General features: G+C 35.7%; 1 protein-coding gene across 3 annotated transcripts; it reads left to right on the forward strand.

Annotated features, from left to right (window-relative positions):
• The first annotated feature begins 434 nt into the window (after window positions 1-434).
• alg9 (ALG9 alpha-1,2-mannosyltransferase) lies at window positions 435-13854 on the forward strand. 3 transcript variants are annotated; one of them, XM_052557519.1, is made up of 15 exons: window positions 435-614; window positions 1284-1470; window positions 2575-2709; window positions 2853-2923; window positions 3028-3116; window positions 3227-3362; window positions 8059-8146; window positions 8330-8435; window positions 8548-8670; window positions 8750-8904; window positions 10865-10970; window positions 11212-11359; window positions 11953-12082; window positions 12431-12561; window positions 12991-13854. In XM_052557519.1, the coding sequence occupies exons 1-15, from the start codon at window positions 442-444 to the stop codon at window positions 13112-13114; spliced, it is 1902 nt and encodes a 633-aa protein (XP_052413479.1). In that variant the 5' UTR covers window positions 435-441; the 3' UTR covers window positions 13115-13854. The 3 variants fall into 3 exon arrangements, with proteins under 3 accessions (XP_052413479.1, XP_052413478.1, XP_052413480.1); XM_052557518.1 differs by having other exon boundaries at window positions 436-614; window positions 10841-10970; XM_052557520.1 differs by having other exon boundaries at window positions 437-614; window positions 1335-1470; window positions 10841-10970.
• The last annotated feature ends 1466 nt before the right edge of the window (window positions 13855-15320 follow it).

The raw sequence follows: 15320 nt of genomic DNA on the forward strand, positions 1-15320 counted from the left end.
ATTATGAAACAAAAGGTCCTGTTTCAGAGTACTAAGAACATTATGGCTAATGTAATATTAGAGCTAGTGTAATATTCTAATCATTCAGTACCATGTTATTGCCATCTAATATCATACCATGAGTGTACCATAGTACAATTGTGTACAAAGGTTTATAACAATATTATTATAATGATATAACAATACTTACATAAACCATTAACAAGATTAGTTGTTCATTTGGCTTAAATATGTGCAAAATGTACTGATGAGAAAAGATGAGAAAATTGTGTTATGAAATGTCATACTAAAATAACACAGGTAACCTAACGTCCTCTCACTAATGACTCTCCTCAAACCAGTTGACTGTTTCATAAAACAAGTCAGACTAACTGAAATAAACCTGGCTTTTTTGGTAAACTTGTTTTATGAAACAGACCCCTATCCTGTGCTCCTCTAGCGATGACGTCACGCGCCGCCAGTAGAAACATGGCGACGAAGTCTCTCCGTCAGCGCAACAGACGAGGGAGCAAACAAGACACGAACAACGTGACCAGCACACCTACCGCTGACCACCGAGCAGCAAAAGACGACAAATATGTTGAGGACAATAAGTCCAGTGACCCCCGAAACGAGTAAGTACCCATAAGCCAGTCCAGCTCCCGCGCGGTGTAATGTGCTGTTGACAGCTCGCTTGCTCGATAACGTCAAGCTGTCTGGATATGCCAATAATACAGAGAGTAAACATATATGTAATGCCAAATAAACTACATAAATAACACGAATACAGCGGAGAGAGACAGCAATAGTCAAATGCACTGTCCAGGCGACACGAATAAGCTCGCTTCAGTGTAACATGAACGGCTTTCATTCATTCATTCATTCATTAATTCAATCACATCCCATCTCCAACGGAGTGCAAACACCGAGCTGCAAAACATATTCTTTTAAATCATGACTGTTTTAAAATATATGCCGTTTGTGGTTCATAAGATGCATTGCCTTAGTGACACTAGACAGTGGCACAATTATTATGGCATATAAGTTTATTTGATGCTGTATGTGTCAGGTGCACATGAGCGCATGTCCAATTTCATAATCTTCTTACATTGAAATATAGCGCATGAGGAATAAATTGCCCCTCGATCGACGTTGTTGTGTTTTTGCTCGGTGTGAAAATACGGAGTGTCTGTATTGGTTATGCTTGTGGATGAGTTTTAGACTGGTTCTAGTTTAATACTGAAATAAATGAATGCCAGCCTGCCTGGTATAACTCTGTGCTCTGTTCCCATATTGCTTATTAGTTTGCTCCCAGATAAGCCCATTAGCTCCTATCCCCCGCCTCTCCTTTACAGGTCATCCAGTAAGGCAGGGCAGGTATGGGCTCCTGAGGGCTCCACGGCCTTCAAGTGTCTGGTTTCAGCACGCTTCTGTGCTGCGCTGCTCAGTAACATCTCAGACTGTGATGAAACCTACAATTACTGGGAGCCAGTGAGTTGCACATTTTCTTGGTTTACAGTTTTATTGGTAATAAAAGTTTATTGTTTTTTTTTTTTTACATTTATTTTTTTCCTTGTCTAAGCGACTAATAAAATTTTGGTCGACCAAGCCTCTAATGATTAGTCGACTATTGGGGGGCAGCCCTAATACTTTATAAAAATAGCAGTAACAGCTTATTGTTAATATTAATATTAATTATTAAAAGCTTTAATAGTACAATTAATGTCTTTGTACTTATAATAATAATTATTAATAACATAAAATAATTCAAATAAAAATGTATTTGCAATTATTGCTGGAACCTATATAGCTTGTAACACCATGACAGCTTTTTATCCAACAACTGTGACATAATGGTGCAAATCATTTAGTATTTATTATGTTTAACTCATTTTATATGTATAGTATAACTTTATTTTTAACTATATTTTTAATATAATCATATGTTTTATTATATTAAAATATAACATCTTATGGTGGGACAAATGAACATACATTTATAATAGTTTTTAATTCAAAATTGTATGTAAATTTATGACAATGGTACAAAACGTTTTTTGTTTATAATTTTTATCTTATTATATAATATGTTGTTTATAATTATATTTTTATTTATAGTTTTCATCCCATTCTATATTGTTACATGTACTATTTTGTATGTTATATATACTATAACATATTATAATAATCATAATAGATTTTATTTAGAATTTAATAATGCTAAAAATGTATAATGTTTATGGTGTAAACAGTGAAGTTAAAAGCTGAACTACTGGTCTAACTGGAACAGCAGAAAGCAAATCCATATTGTTGAGCCCTGATCTATGTCACTGTTGTATCCCATAATGCCCTGGAGTATTAATAATCCAAACCACTAGAGACTGTAAAGGTGCAGTTCAGATGCAAAAGCTTGTTTTTGTATTCACTAGAAAGTTATCATGTCTATTCCTGAACATAAACGCACCATCAAAGTAAAACTTATGAATGGGCCATTTAGCTGAGTGTCAGTCTTCTTTTGAAAACTACCAAATTTGTATATAAAAGAAAAGTTCATTCAACAATTTTTTTTATTCTTTTTCTGTTTTTGCTGGCCAGACTCACTACCTGCTGTATGGTACAGGAATGCAGACATGGGAATATTCCCCGGTCTATGCGATTCGGTCCTATGCGTATCTTTGGCTCCATGCCCTTCCTGCCTGCTTTCATGCCAAAATATTACAAACCAACAAGGTAAACTAGTCACCAACCTTATACTGGTTGTTTAGCAATTTTGATTCTGTGTGTTTTAAAGTATGTGCAATATTCATTATAATCCTTCTTTGACATGTACACATTGACTAATATGTTTTTTGGATTTGTTTGTTCCCATTCAGGTCCTTGTGTTTTATTTCCTGCGCTGCATGCTAGCTTTTACTTGCTGTGTGTGTGAGCTCTACTTCTACAAGTAAGTCTTACTACGTATTGCACCTTAAATCAGCATTGGGCTAAAATAGGTGACTCTTAAAAATGAATGTGGTTTAAAGATCTAATCTCATGCATTTGGCACAGGGCTGTGTGCAAAAAGTTTGGCCTGCATGTGGGCCGGCTTCTGCTGGCGTTCCTAGTCTTGAGCGCAGGGATGTTCTGCTCCTCTGCAGGTGAGTCAGATCAGTGGCTCATAGTTGGCCTTTCTGGTTGCTTTCCAGTTTTCTTTTTTGACATTATTTTGTGAATGCTCTGCAGGTTAATGTGTTTGTGTTATGTGCAGCTTTCCTCCCCAGTACGTTCTGTATGTACAGTACGGTGGTAGCTATGACTGGCTGGTTTCAGGGGCGCCCGAGTCTGGCTGTGCTGGGTATTGCAGCGGGGGCCATATTGGGCTGGCCCTTTAGTGCACTGCTGGGGTAAGAATAATCTATATTTTATATGAAGATTGAAAAGAAGGGTTTTCTACCACAAATAAATAATTTCCTCCCATAAATATTCCTCATCTGACATGAACTTGTGTTGCTGTATTTATATTAAAATACATATTTTTATCGTAAGTATTTGGGTGATTCATATTTTAAGAATTATTTCCATTTTCTTTACCCAAACATTTTTGCTTTTGGAGGTTCAATCCATTTAATCCAATATTCTCCCTGTACGTGCATCAACATTTTAAAATAAATATATTTTTATAAATAAGATTTTAACATAAATTGATACTTACACACTAGCATTTGCAATATTTTTATTTTTTTAAACTTTTATATAGAATGCATTTACTTAGCATTACACTGATCAGAAGAAGCAGTAAAGACATTTACAATATTAAAAAAAATGCTGTTTAAAATAAGTGTTGTTCTTCTGAATTTATTTCTTCATCAAAGAATCCTGAAAAAAAGTTTTCACAAAAATATTAAGCAGCACTATAATAATTAACAATCATAGGCGGATTAACCATATGTGCAATTGGGCAAGTGCCCTGGAGCACCACGCAAATACATGTTCTGCGGTAAAACAAGGGATGTATTCTCAAACGTCTATCTAACTGTGGCCTTTTTCATCAGAACATACTAAGTTCTCTGAAAGTTTTGTTTCCTCATGCCAGATTTACGCATAGTCTAGACAACTGCGTGAACTGGTCTGCTTTAGTTTCGACGGCTATATATTACTCAAACAGATTCTAGGAGCATGCTTTCGTGCAACTCCCATCTCTTCAACTAAAATGCCTCGCTCATGGATGTGTGAATTCGTTATGGAGCGTTTGTAAGTTTTATTTTCAATTAAAATCCTCACAAAACTATATGTAGTTATATACATTGCTTACATTTTTTTAATAGACTACCTGTCAAAAACTTTTTTAACTATACTGTAGGGGTGCACAATAAATATTGGCCAATAATTAATGCACATCTCGTCAGTAAAGCCGGTTCTCTAATCAGCAGCAGATGAGTGATTTCACATACTACACAGAGCCTGTTGGTAACTGACAAGCTGCGCAAATCCACATTCATTAACATCAGCCGATATTTATTGTGCACCCCTAAAATATTGTGTTATCATTCGGCAAATAACAAACTGAAACAACTAAATGGTCATAATAACCAAAAACATGCACTTTTCCACAGTCTCAGTTGTTACTGACTGCCAGATAGTTTTAGTTGTTCCCAAAGACTTGCTTTTGATTGATCTTTTGTGCAGTTTATCTTACAATCATTCAATCCCACCAATAATTATATTTGAGCATTAGAAACACTACTGTGACTAAAGATCTTACACATACTGGTAGATCAACCATTACATAAACATAACAATGGTAATTTTGGTAATCACCAATACTTAGTTTAGTGCAGCTGTGGCACAAACTTATTGGAGGTGGGGGCCTGATAAATGTGTTAAGCACTGTATATATAATTGCAAATGAGACCATACACTCATTGGCTATGTTTACATGCACACTTTTTGGTTCAATCAGACTGAATTCAATATGATCTGATTGTAGTGTTTAAATGAACGCTAAATAAAGTGATCGGGTTATATGTCACAAGCTTCAAATTGGAATAGATTTTTTTTTAAATGCGCACACTGAACGTGAACGTGTGCTGTGTTGCTCATATGTAGCGTGCAAAAAAAAAAAGAGCCCTTCCCAGCGACCAAAATGGGTTGCCTGTGGATGAGTATCCAAAACAAGGTTGTCCTGCTCCACTTCACAGTTGCCGAGTGAAAGGAGAGTTTTATAATTACAGGACATGCAATTATGAAACACTTTATTCAAAAGGAAGAGCCAATCATTCCATGAGTCATACGTTATTATGTTATTTCTGTGTCATTGCACATGTGCAGTTCTTTCAGTTTCGGTGTTCAATCCGATCAAATGTTTACATGCACTCTCAATCGTATTAAAACAGGAATAAACCACCCCCTTCAATCCAATTGAAATTTCATTCAGATCGAGTTCAATCGGATCGATTAATGTGTTTATATGAACTTTTTCAATCTGATTTAGCCGTCAATCCGATTACAAATGGATTATTAGGGTGTATGTAGACGTAACCATTGTTGCATTTCTGAAAACACTAAAACATTAGTGTTTAAACATTAGAAAATGTGTTAACACTTTAGAAAAAGGTTCCATTAGTTAATGTTAATGTATTAATTAACATGAACAAACAATGAACATTACAATTATTACTGTATTTATTCATCTTTGATAATGTTAGTAAATAAAAATACAGGTATTCATTGTTAGTTCATGCTAATTCATAGTGCATTAACTAATGTTATCAAGCACAACTTTTGATTTGAATAATGCATTAGTAAATATAGAAATTAACATTAACTAAGATTATTAAATGCTGTAGAAGGATTGTTCTTGATTAGTTAATGTTAACTAAAGTGGTTAACTAACATTAACTAATGGAACCTTATTCTAAAGTGTTACCGAAAATGTTTTTGTTAATTCAATATAAATGAATGAAAAAGAGCTGAGCACAACAATGACTCTAAAAAGATTGGATTGTTATTATACCTGTAACAGTTGGCTTTACTAGTTAAAAATGTTGCTGCATACAGTTCAGATTTATATCACATCGTAGAACAGATTACAACTGTAAGAGGTGGCTTCACAAGTTATAAATAATTAATATCATAATATATTAAATCAATTATATAATAATATAATTTCAGAGTACACTGTAAAAGGTGGCCTGATTTTGTAAGGATTTTTGTAGCCTTGTTATCAGATCAGTTTATTGATATATAATTTTGCAAAAAAAAAAAAAGAAACACTCTAGGTCCGCCACTGTTCACAATGTTACTTGGGTAAAAGATCAGGGCCCGTATCCCTAAAGATTCTGAGAATCCTCTCAGAGAGCTCCTAACTTAACCTAAAAATTCCTTGCCAGGAGTTTTAGCTTAGAAGTGATTCCAGAACATTTTCAGTGAACTCTGAGCAAGGAGTGGATGGAAAATCTTATCTTAGTGAGGAGGTGTGGTTGACCCAGTTGCTAGGTATGAGTCATCATTTCAACTTTTGGTGATAATAAGCAAAGGATGTACCCTCAAATCAATAAACATAATTATACACTCTAATCTTATGCAGACTGTAATTGTAAATATTTCACATTCAAGAAAATATCTGGAAAATGAATAGTAAGCTGTAGGGGTTATAGCCTAATATTAGAATCTAAAATATGTGAAAACTTAAGCTCATTACACCCTGTTCAAATAATGATTTGTGTCTTATTTGTTCATATTAATATCCTAGCTGGCATATTTTGTATTTTCACTCCCATATGGACCCCATTGAAAACAAGATGGCCTATCTCAAGGGGCTGTCCTTAATGAAGTAGAAATTACAATGTTACAACTCAGTGTGGTCTTAACGAGGGTAACACGGCTCAGCTTTTATCAATGTCTGTGATTGCTGGCTGGTCTATTTATGAAGGCTTGTTAACAAATATCCTACAAACACAGAAAATGGAGAAAAAAAGGAATCGCAAGCCGAACTGGACTGAGGAGTAGGGTTTGTTGCTGGCCCAGTTGGTGAAGTAATTGCATCTCTAAGGAGATCCACCACAAACATGATTCCTGTACAATCCAATCTGTAGCGTCTCAATAATTCCCTGTCATCCAGTGTTTGCAGGACATCTCTCCTGCCTCCTCTGTTGGCCATTTTGTGCAGATGCTTAGGGGAACTTCTAAGCCACTAAAAGTCCTATTCCCTGCTCTTAGCAGATCTCGCCTTAGGAGCCCTTTTAAGCGCTAGGAATCTTGAGGAATAGCTTTTATATTAACTGGGATTTTCGTGTCACTTTTCGGGGAAATTCTAAGAAAACGTCATGACTCTGAGAATTTTCTTAGAATTTGGCCGCTAGGAGCCACTTTTTGCACAAAAATTATTTTGGGATACGGGCCCAGAATATTAGAATGATTTCTGAAGGATCATGTGACACTGAAGACTGGAGCAATTCATCCTTGCATTATAGGAATAAATTACATTTAAAAACATATTAAAATAGAAACCATATTTAAAATTATAATAATATTCTACAATATTACTGTATTTACTGATTAAATAATTGCAGCCTTGGTGAGCTTAAGACTTTTTTTTCAAAAGCATTAAAAATGTTACCAACTTCAAACTTTTGGTGCATGCTTCCTTTTACCATTTCACCTAATGTCACTTTTAAATCTGCAATTTCATAGTATGACTTAATCAGTTACCTATTCAAATATGGGGCTTTGTGTTTTTGTCCTCTGATCAGAATTGTGAATATTTACATGTTCAGCAGGTAAATGACCCAGGTTCGACTGTGACCAGGGTCATGTCCTCATCCCACTTCTTCTTTCCCACCACTGCTATCCCGTCTACTCCATACTTCCCACTCATAAAAAGCTAAATAAATAAATAAAAAAGTGAGTGCAAGACTGTAGGTCTTGCAGTTTAATCCATGAATTATACTCTAGTTCCTTTATAAATAAATATGGCTAGTAACTATGTTTCATTTACTCAACAAAGTCAATATTTACTAGGATTTGGTGAAAAGCCAATAGAAATAATCCTGATCAGCCAACTAGGTGAATTTCGGCTTTGTTTACTGATTGTTGTTGCAGCATACCCATTGCCTTTGACCTGCTGTTTCTGAAGAAGAAGTGGAAGAGTTTTATCACGTGGACTCTGGTGGCGTTGCTCCTCTTTCTGGTTGGGAAACTCATTGATTTCTGTATCCATCTTAGGTTGCTGAATTGTTTTTATCTTTTTTTTTTATCTGACTTGGGACACTGAGATTCCATCAATAACAAAATGGAATCTTAAAATAAAAAAATATCCAAGAATGGTGTATTATACTTATGTGATAACACTTATCTTTACATGTTTCTGTAGGTCCCTGTTGTTGTAGTAGACAGCTACTACTATGGAAAATTGGTGATTGCTCCTCTGAATATAATACTATACAATGTGTTCACTCCTCATGGGCCAGATCTTTATGGTAAACTTCAAATCATTTGTATATGCATTTAGAAAATACTCAAAAATAAACTAAACATTTTTTTACAGTTAAGTACTTTTTCATTACAATGTTTTTTTTTTCTTTCTTAAAGGCACAGAGCCCTGGCATTACTACTTTGTGAATGGTTTCCTTAACTTCAACATTGTATTTGTGTTGGCCCTCTTTTCTCTTCCTCTCACGGCACTTATGGAGGCACTGCTCCAAAGATTCAATGGTAAGAAAGATTTATCTTTGACTTGTTTTGTGATGTTCATGTAGCGTTCTGAACAGTCTGTTAATCTGTATAATTGCAGTTCAGAACCTCGGCCGGCCATACTGGTTAACCCTGTCTCCTATGTACCTGTGGATGCTGGTGTTCTTCACTCGTCCGCATAAAGAGGAGCGCTTTCTGTTTCCCATCTACCCTCTCATCTGTCTGTGCGGGGCAGTGGCTCTCTCATCACTGCAGGTTAGAATTTTTTGCTGATGGTGATACAGTGGTACTGAATGATAAACATATTCATTAACCATGATATTTCTGTACTCTGCCGTTCAAAATGTTGTTTTTTTATTTTGTTTTTGAAAGAATTCTCTTATGTTCACCAATTATTTAAACAAACATACTGTGAAATTGTATTATTTATATTAGATAAATACTTATATACATAGACAGTGATGCACTTTTTTCACAGTTCTTTAAGAAGTTCAAAAGAAGATTTATTTAAAAAGAAAATGTTTAAAAGAAAATTTAAAACATAATCTTACTGATTTCAAACTTTTGAATGGTAGTGTATTCATATAACTTTTCAAAACAAAATATTAGCATACAGTGCCCTCCATAAGTACTGGAACAGTAAAGACAAATTTGCTCTGTTTGCTGTGGAATAAAGAAATTTGTAAATTTGATTTAAAAGACGAATATAAGACAAAACTACATAATGTCTCATTTTATTATTGGGGGTTTCAAACACATACATGTTTTACCAGCTAAGAAGATCAGCACTTTTAGAGTCTCATCTCCCTATCTGATGTGAGCATATGTTGTTTGGAAGTGATCAGCTGTGACCTGCTGCATTAATTCTTCAGATATTAAAAGCATGGAATGTGTCGTATCAGTTATATCCATTGCTTCTGTATTGTGAGTATTGCATCCAACGATGACATACACAAACCAGGATGAAGACGAGGAAGACAACTCTAAAAGAAAAGCAAGAGGAAGTCAATTAGAACCATAGGAAGAACAAAGGGCATGGAGAAATCAAGGGTTTGGAAACCACCGGCGACATCAGCAACCAACGACGACCTGATCAGAAAAACAACAGTAGTTTATAACAGACAAATCATAAAAGCTGTGAAAATGAACCCTAAAATACATGTCTGTAAAATCACCAACAAACTTCAGAAAGCTGGAGTGATGCTCTGTCAATCTAAAGTCCACAGGAGAATTTGATGCAGAATTACAGAAGCTACAGGTACACAGCAAGATGCAAACCTCTGATCAGCACCACAAATGGAAAGGCATGATTAGAGTTTGCAGAACCCAGTAGAGTTTTGGAACTGAGTTGATGGACCGATGAGACAAAGATTAACCTTTATCTAAGTGACTGGAAAACAAAAGTGTGGAGAAAAAAGGGAACTGCAAAAGATCCTAAGCATACAACCTTATCTGTAAAGCTTGGTGGAGGTATAGTGTCATGGCATGGGCATGGATGGCTATCTTTAGAACACGACCTCTTCATTTTAATGATGACTTAATGTATGATGGCAGTAGCAGAATTAATTTGGTAGGGTACAAAATCATCTTGGCTACCAATATTCAAGAAAATGCCACCAAACTCATTAGGAAACACTTCATATTGGATCAGGACAATGACCCAAAACACCCTGCCAGTTCAGTTAAGGACTTTATCAGAGCAAAGAAATGTAAAGTCAAATCAATCTCCAGATTGACATTCGATTGAACATTAATTTCACGAGTTTAAGAGGAGCCTAAAGACAGAAACTCCCCAAAACAAGCAACAGTTGGAATCGGCCTCATTAAAGGCTGGAGAAAAGCATTTCAAGGCATAAGACCAAGAGTCTGGTGATGTCTATGTGTCGCAGACTCTGATTGCATGCAAGGGATCTGCAACTAAATATTAGCTTTTAATCATTTACATCTTCCTTAAATTCAACTGTTCCAATACTTATGCTCACATCAAATAGTGGGATGAAATCCAAAACTGCTGACCTTTTTATTTGGTAAAACGTTTGTGTGTTGAAACGGAAAACTTCTTGTTTTATTTATTAGCATTTTTCCTCAGTGTTGTCCAAATTTGTTAGCTGTTAAACCTGTGTAAAATATGAATGTGAAACTTGAATTCATTCCCCATTTTAAAATGTTTTCTGTCTGTTTATCCATGTAGAAATGCTATCACTTCATATTCCAGCGCTACCGTCTGGAGCACTACACCATCTCCTCCAACTGGCTGGCCCTTGGCTCCGTGCTGCTGTTTGCAGTGCTCTCGCTGTCCCGATCTGTGGCCCTCTTCAGAGGTGAGGATGTTGAGAGCGAGAGAGGGACCAAGAGATTTTGGCCAGTTCTGCTGAAATTTGCCCACACAGTAGAGTTATCTTAAAAGTGACGTGACATTCAGCCAAGTATGGTGACCCATACTCAGAATTGGTGCTCTGGATTTAACCCATCCGAAGTGCACACACACAGCAGTGAACACACACACACACCGTGAACACACACCAGATGTCTCTCTCACATGGGGTTGCTGTGTGTTTTTAGGCTATCATGCTCCGCTGGATTTGTATCCAGAATTTCATCGCATTGCTAAAGATCCTACAGTCCACACAGTTCCAGAGGGAAGACTGGTCAATGTTTGTGTGGGCAAAGAGTGGTATCGCTTCCCTAGCAGCTTTCTGCTGCCCAACAAGTGAGTTTGAATTCGAATTAAATTCTCAAAACTGCACATAAATATAAACTTTCGTTCAAAGAGTTATTCATCTTTTCTCTAAAGTACTTAATAGTTTTATTCAGCAAGAATGCATTAAATAGCTCAAATGTAAAGACTTTCATAATATTACAATATATTTCAAATAAATGCTGTTCTTTTGAACTTTAATCATTAAAGAATCTTGAAAAAAAAAATTATTTCCACAACAAATGTTAACTAGCACAACTGTTTTCAACATTGATAATAATAGGAAATGTTTCTTGAACACCAAATCAGCTTTCTAGAAAGATCGCCGAAGGATCATGTGAAACTGAAGACCGGAGGAATGATGCTGCAATTTCAGCTTTGCCATCTCAGAAATAAACTCCATTTAAAATATACAGAAATATAAAACATTTTAAATTGTAATACAATTTCACAATATTACAGTTTGGGCTGTTTTTGATCAAATGATTGCAGCCGTGGAATAAGAATAGGAATAAGAAACTCTTTTCAAAAACCCACTAACTTTTGAATGGTACTCTAGATCTATAATGTGTATTAAGTGTTAACTGTATCATCTTGTTTTGCAGCTGGCACTTACAGTTCATCCAGTCAGAGTTCAGGGGTCAGTTACCTAAGCCGTATGCCATGGGTCCTGATGCCACCTGGGTAATCCCATCGGACATGAACGATCAGAATCTTGAGGAGCCGTTACGATACGTGAGCGTTCCTCTACAAACACCTCAATTTAGCATTTGACTCATTGCAAGGTTATAAAGCCTCATAACAGCTGAGTTTTTTTTTTTTTATCATAGAACTTCCTTTTTATTTGTTAACTGTAAAAATCAATTTCACTTTCAAGTTGAGTTAGGATGACATTTTACTTTGGAAAATCAACTATTAGTTGAATCTTTAACACCTCTTTTATTTATAGATTTTTAACTTCACACCAGTTCAAAGAAAGATAACTAGTGTTACTTATCTAAAATCTTGACATGTGTCTGCATATGTCATTGTTGCAGCTGTATGTGAAGTACTTTGTAATTGTCCATGTTCTCTGGCTCTCAGGTAGAACTGAAGCAGTGTCATTACCTGGTGGATCTTGCAACGGAAACAGAAGCCCCTCGTGAACCACGATACGCCTCCAACAAAGAGGAGTGGAGCATTATTGCTGAAAAGCCTTTTCTAGACACTACCAGGCAAGTCTTTATGTCTGGATTAAGGACATTTTTGAAAAACGGGTGGAAATTTGTTAACATACAAGGGATTCTTGTGGATGATCCATGCTGAGAGATGAACACAACTGTAAAGAATGATTGAAAATTGTAGGGCCCACTAGAGGGCCCCCGTGTTCTTTTAAAGATAACTTGTGTTCTTATGACATCATTGTCAAGTGCTCAACATAAATAGTTGTGACACTGGATGTCTGATCAATCCTAAAAGAGATTATCCTTGACCCAATGTATCAGTAATTATCTCTGGTTGTCATTATTCTGTTCGCGGTGGTGAAATAAAAGTGTAAATGTTTGATTTAAAAAAAAAAACTAATTATGGATTTTGGAGACTGACATTATTTTTCGCTGTTCATGACCCTGGTGCTGTTCCCTTTTCGTGTCTTTCCCACACAGGTCCTCCAGATTGCTCAGGGCCTTTTTTATCCCATTTCTGTCTGAGCAGTACACCACCTACAGCAGATATGTCATCCTCAAACCGAGACGACCCAAACACGCCAGGAAAAGAGTGCAAGGCTGACCTGCTGTTCCTGCTATTTTTCCTTTATCGCAGTCAAAAAGCCCCTGCAGTGCTTCATCCCCTTTGGTCCCAAGGTGTTCCTCCTAAACTCTTTTTGTGTGATCACATGTGTGATTGTGTTTGTGAGAGAGAGTGAATGAATGAATGAATTTGCCAGAGTTTGTTTGACCATCTTGGCTATCAAGCCATGCAGTATCAGCCTGTTTATAGACTTCAGAGGTGCTGCCCATCCTGGACAGTTCCAGCACAGAGCATGGATGCCTTGGCCATCTTTCCCGATCATCTCCCGTCCATTCCATGCCCTCTGTTGCTTTTTTCCTGCTTGGGCTTCTCTGCGTCTTTCTGAAGCGTTTCAGAAGATTTCTGTTTAGACGACCCTTTAAGGACTACAGGTCCCTCGTTTGTTATGACCTCATCCTTGATCTGGGACAATGAACTGTACATGAACTGAACATGAGTGCAGACCCAAACCAGATGTCATGTGTCATCTATCCATCCATCCATCCATCCAGAGCTGAACTTCTGTTCATTTATCCTGTCAGCCTCAGCATCTCGGGATGAAAGTTGCACCAAAAACTCTCTGGGTGTTCTCCAGTTCTGTCATCAGTAAATGTGGACATTGACTGTGAGGTCAGACTGCAGACCAAGACTATTGAGTGTTTACATTCCAAATCATGTTTGTCATCTTAATCATATCAGTGTTAACTGTGATTGAGTCAAATAAAAGAAGGCTGTCTTAACATGTGGCTGTGGCATCTCAGAGAAATCACCCGGAAAGGCCGAGAAGCATCAAGCAATTGTTATTTCAAAACAAGTCTAAAATAGTCAATGAAATATGTAAAATCTTAAATCAGTGATTTTTTTCCTGCTCCGTTCCAATACATAAATTAATTAATTAGTTAATAAAATGTAAAACATAAATAAAAAAAAACATCTAAAATTGATCATATTTCTATTTAATATAAAATCTTTATCATAGTTCTGCTGTTCTAAAAATGACAAATATTTATTTTATTTAAAAATAGACCAAATATAAAATTCACACATTTCTATTTAATATCAAACATGTAAAGAAAATTCTCTAGATTTGCTCTACTGTAAAAATTATATATATTTTTTACTTAAAAATGTTTTCTAAAAATGTCACACATTTATATATGTAAATGCTTTTCCTACTTCTGCTCTGTTCTAAAAAATTTAATATTTTATTATTAGTAGCAGTAGTATTATTGTTATTTTTTATAAAATGTTTTCCTAGTCCTGCTCTAAAAATTATATATTTGTTTTTTACTAAAATTAAATAATAAAAATAAAACATCAAATATGTAAATATGCAATGTGTCCCAGTTTTGCTATACTGTAAAAAATACAAATATTTATTTTACTTGAAAAATTATAAAATATTTAATAATGTATATGTGTGTGTGTGTGTGTGTGTGTGTGTGTGTGTATATATATATATATATATATATATATATATATATATATATATATATATATATATATATAAATTCTATAACAATGTATTAATTAAAAGCTTCTTGACGTACAAATGGAAATTCACCACCACAGTTTCTTTCATAAAAATTTATAAACAGACTTGAAATGTCATGTAATGAAAATTCTTTCATGTCAGATTTGCTCGTTAAACCGTAAGTGGGTAAAGGGACAAAGATCAGCATTAACTAACAACTTTCTAGTGTCAAGTGACATTTTAAATTTGTACAACTAAGCTTTCTTTAGAAAGCACAAATAATAGAGATGGCTTCATGATGTTTTTGAGTGAAGTGCTGCAGCTCTGGGGTCCATAGAGGCTCAGATTTATCACTGAACAGCATCACCCAGGAACGCGCCGTAGATTGTGGGTGTATGTAAACATGCTGAGGGCAATGAATGTGTGGCTCGTGGGATTATTAAGCTGTCTACAGTGACGACACGTTAAGCCCCACAACACTACAGGGAACTCTGATCCTTTTTAAATCCTTCCATTGACGCGATACACTATGACGCAGAACCCCTCTGAAACATAGAGGAGACATAGTTTTCCGGACACTCTTCTATGCTTCATACTTTAAATGTGATTTACAGCTCCGCAGAACAACGATCCTGAACTTCAGATGTTTACAAATTTACAGTGCTTTAAGAGAACTGAACATTTTTGATGCCGTTATACTAATCCTTGCATAAAAGTCAATTTTTGGGATGT

This window comes from Carassius gibelio, chromosome B5, assembly GCF_023724105.1.
Source record: "Carassius gibelio isolate Cgi1373 ecotype wild population from Czech Republic chromosome B5, carGib1.2-hapl.c, whole genome shotgun sequence".
NCBI lineage: Eukaryota > Metazoa > Chordata > Actinopteri > Cypriniformes > Cyprinidae > Carassius > Carassius gibelio.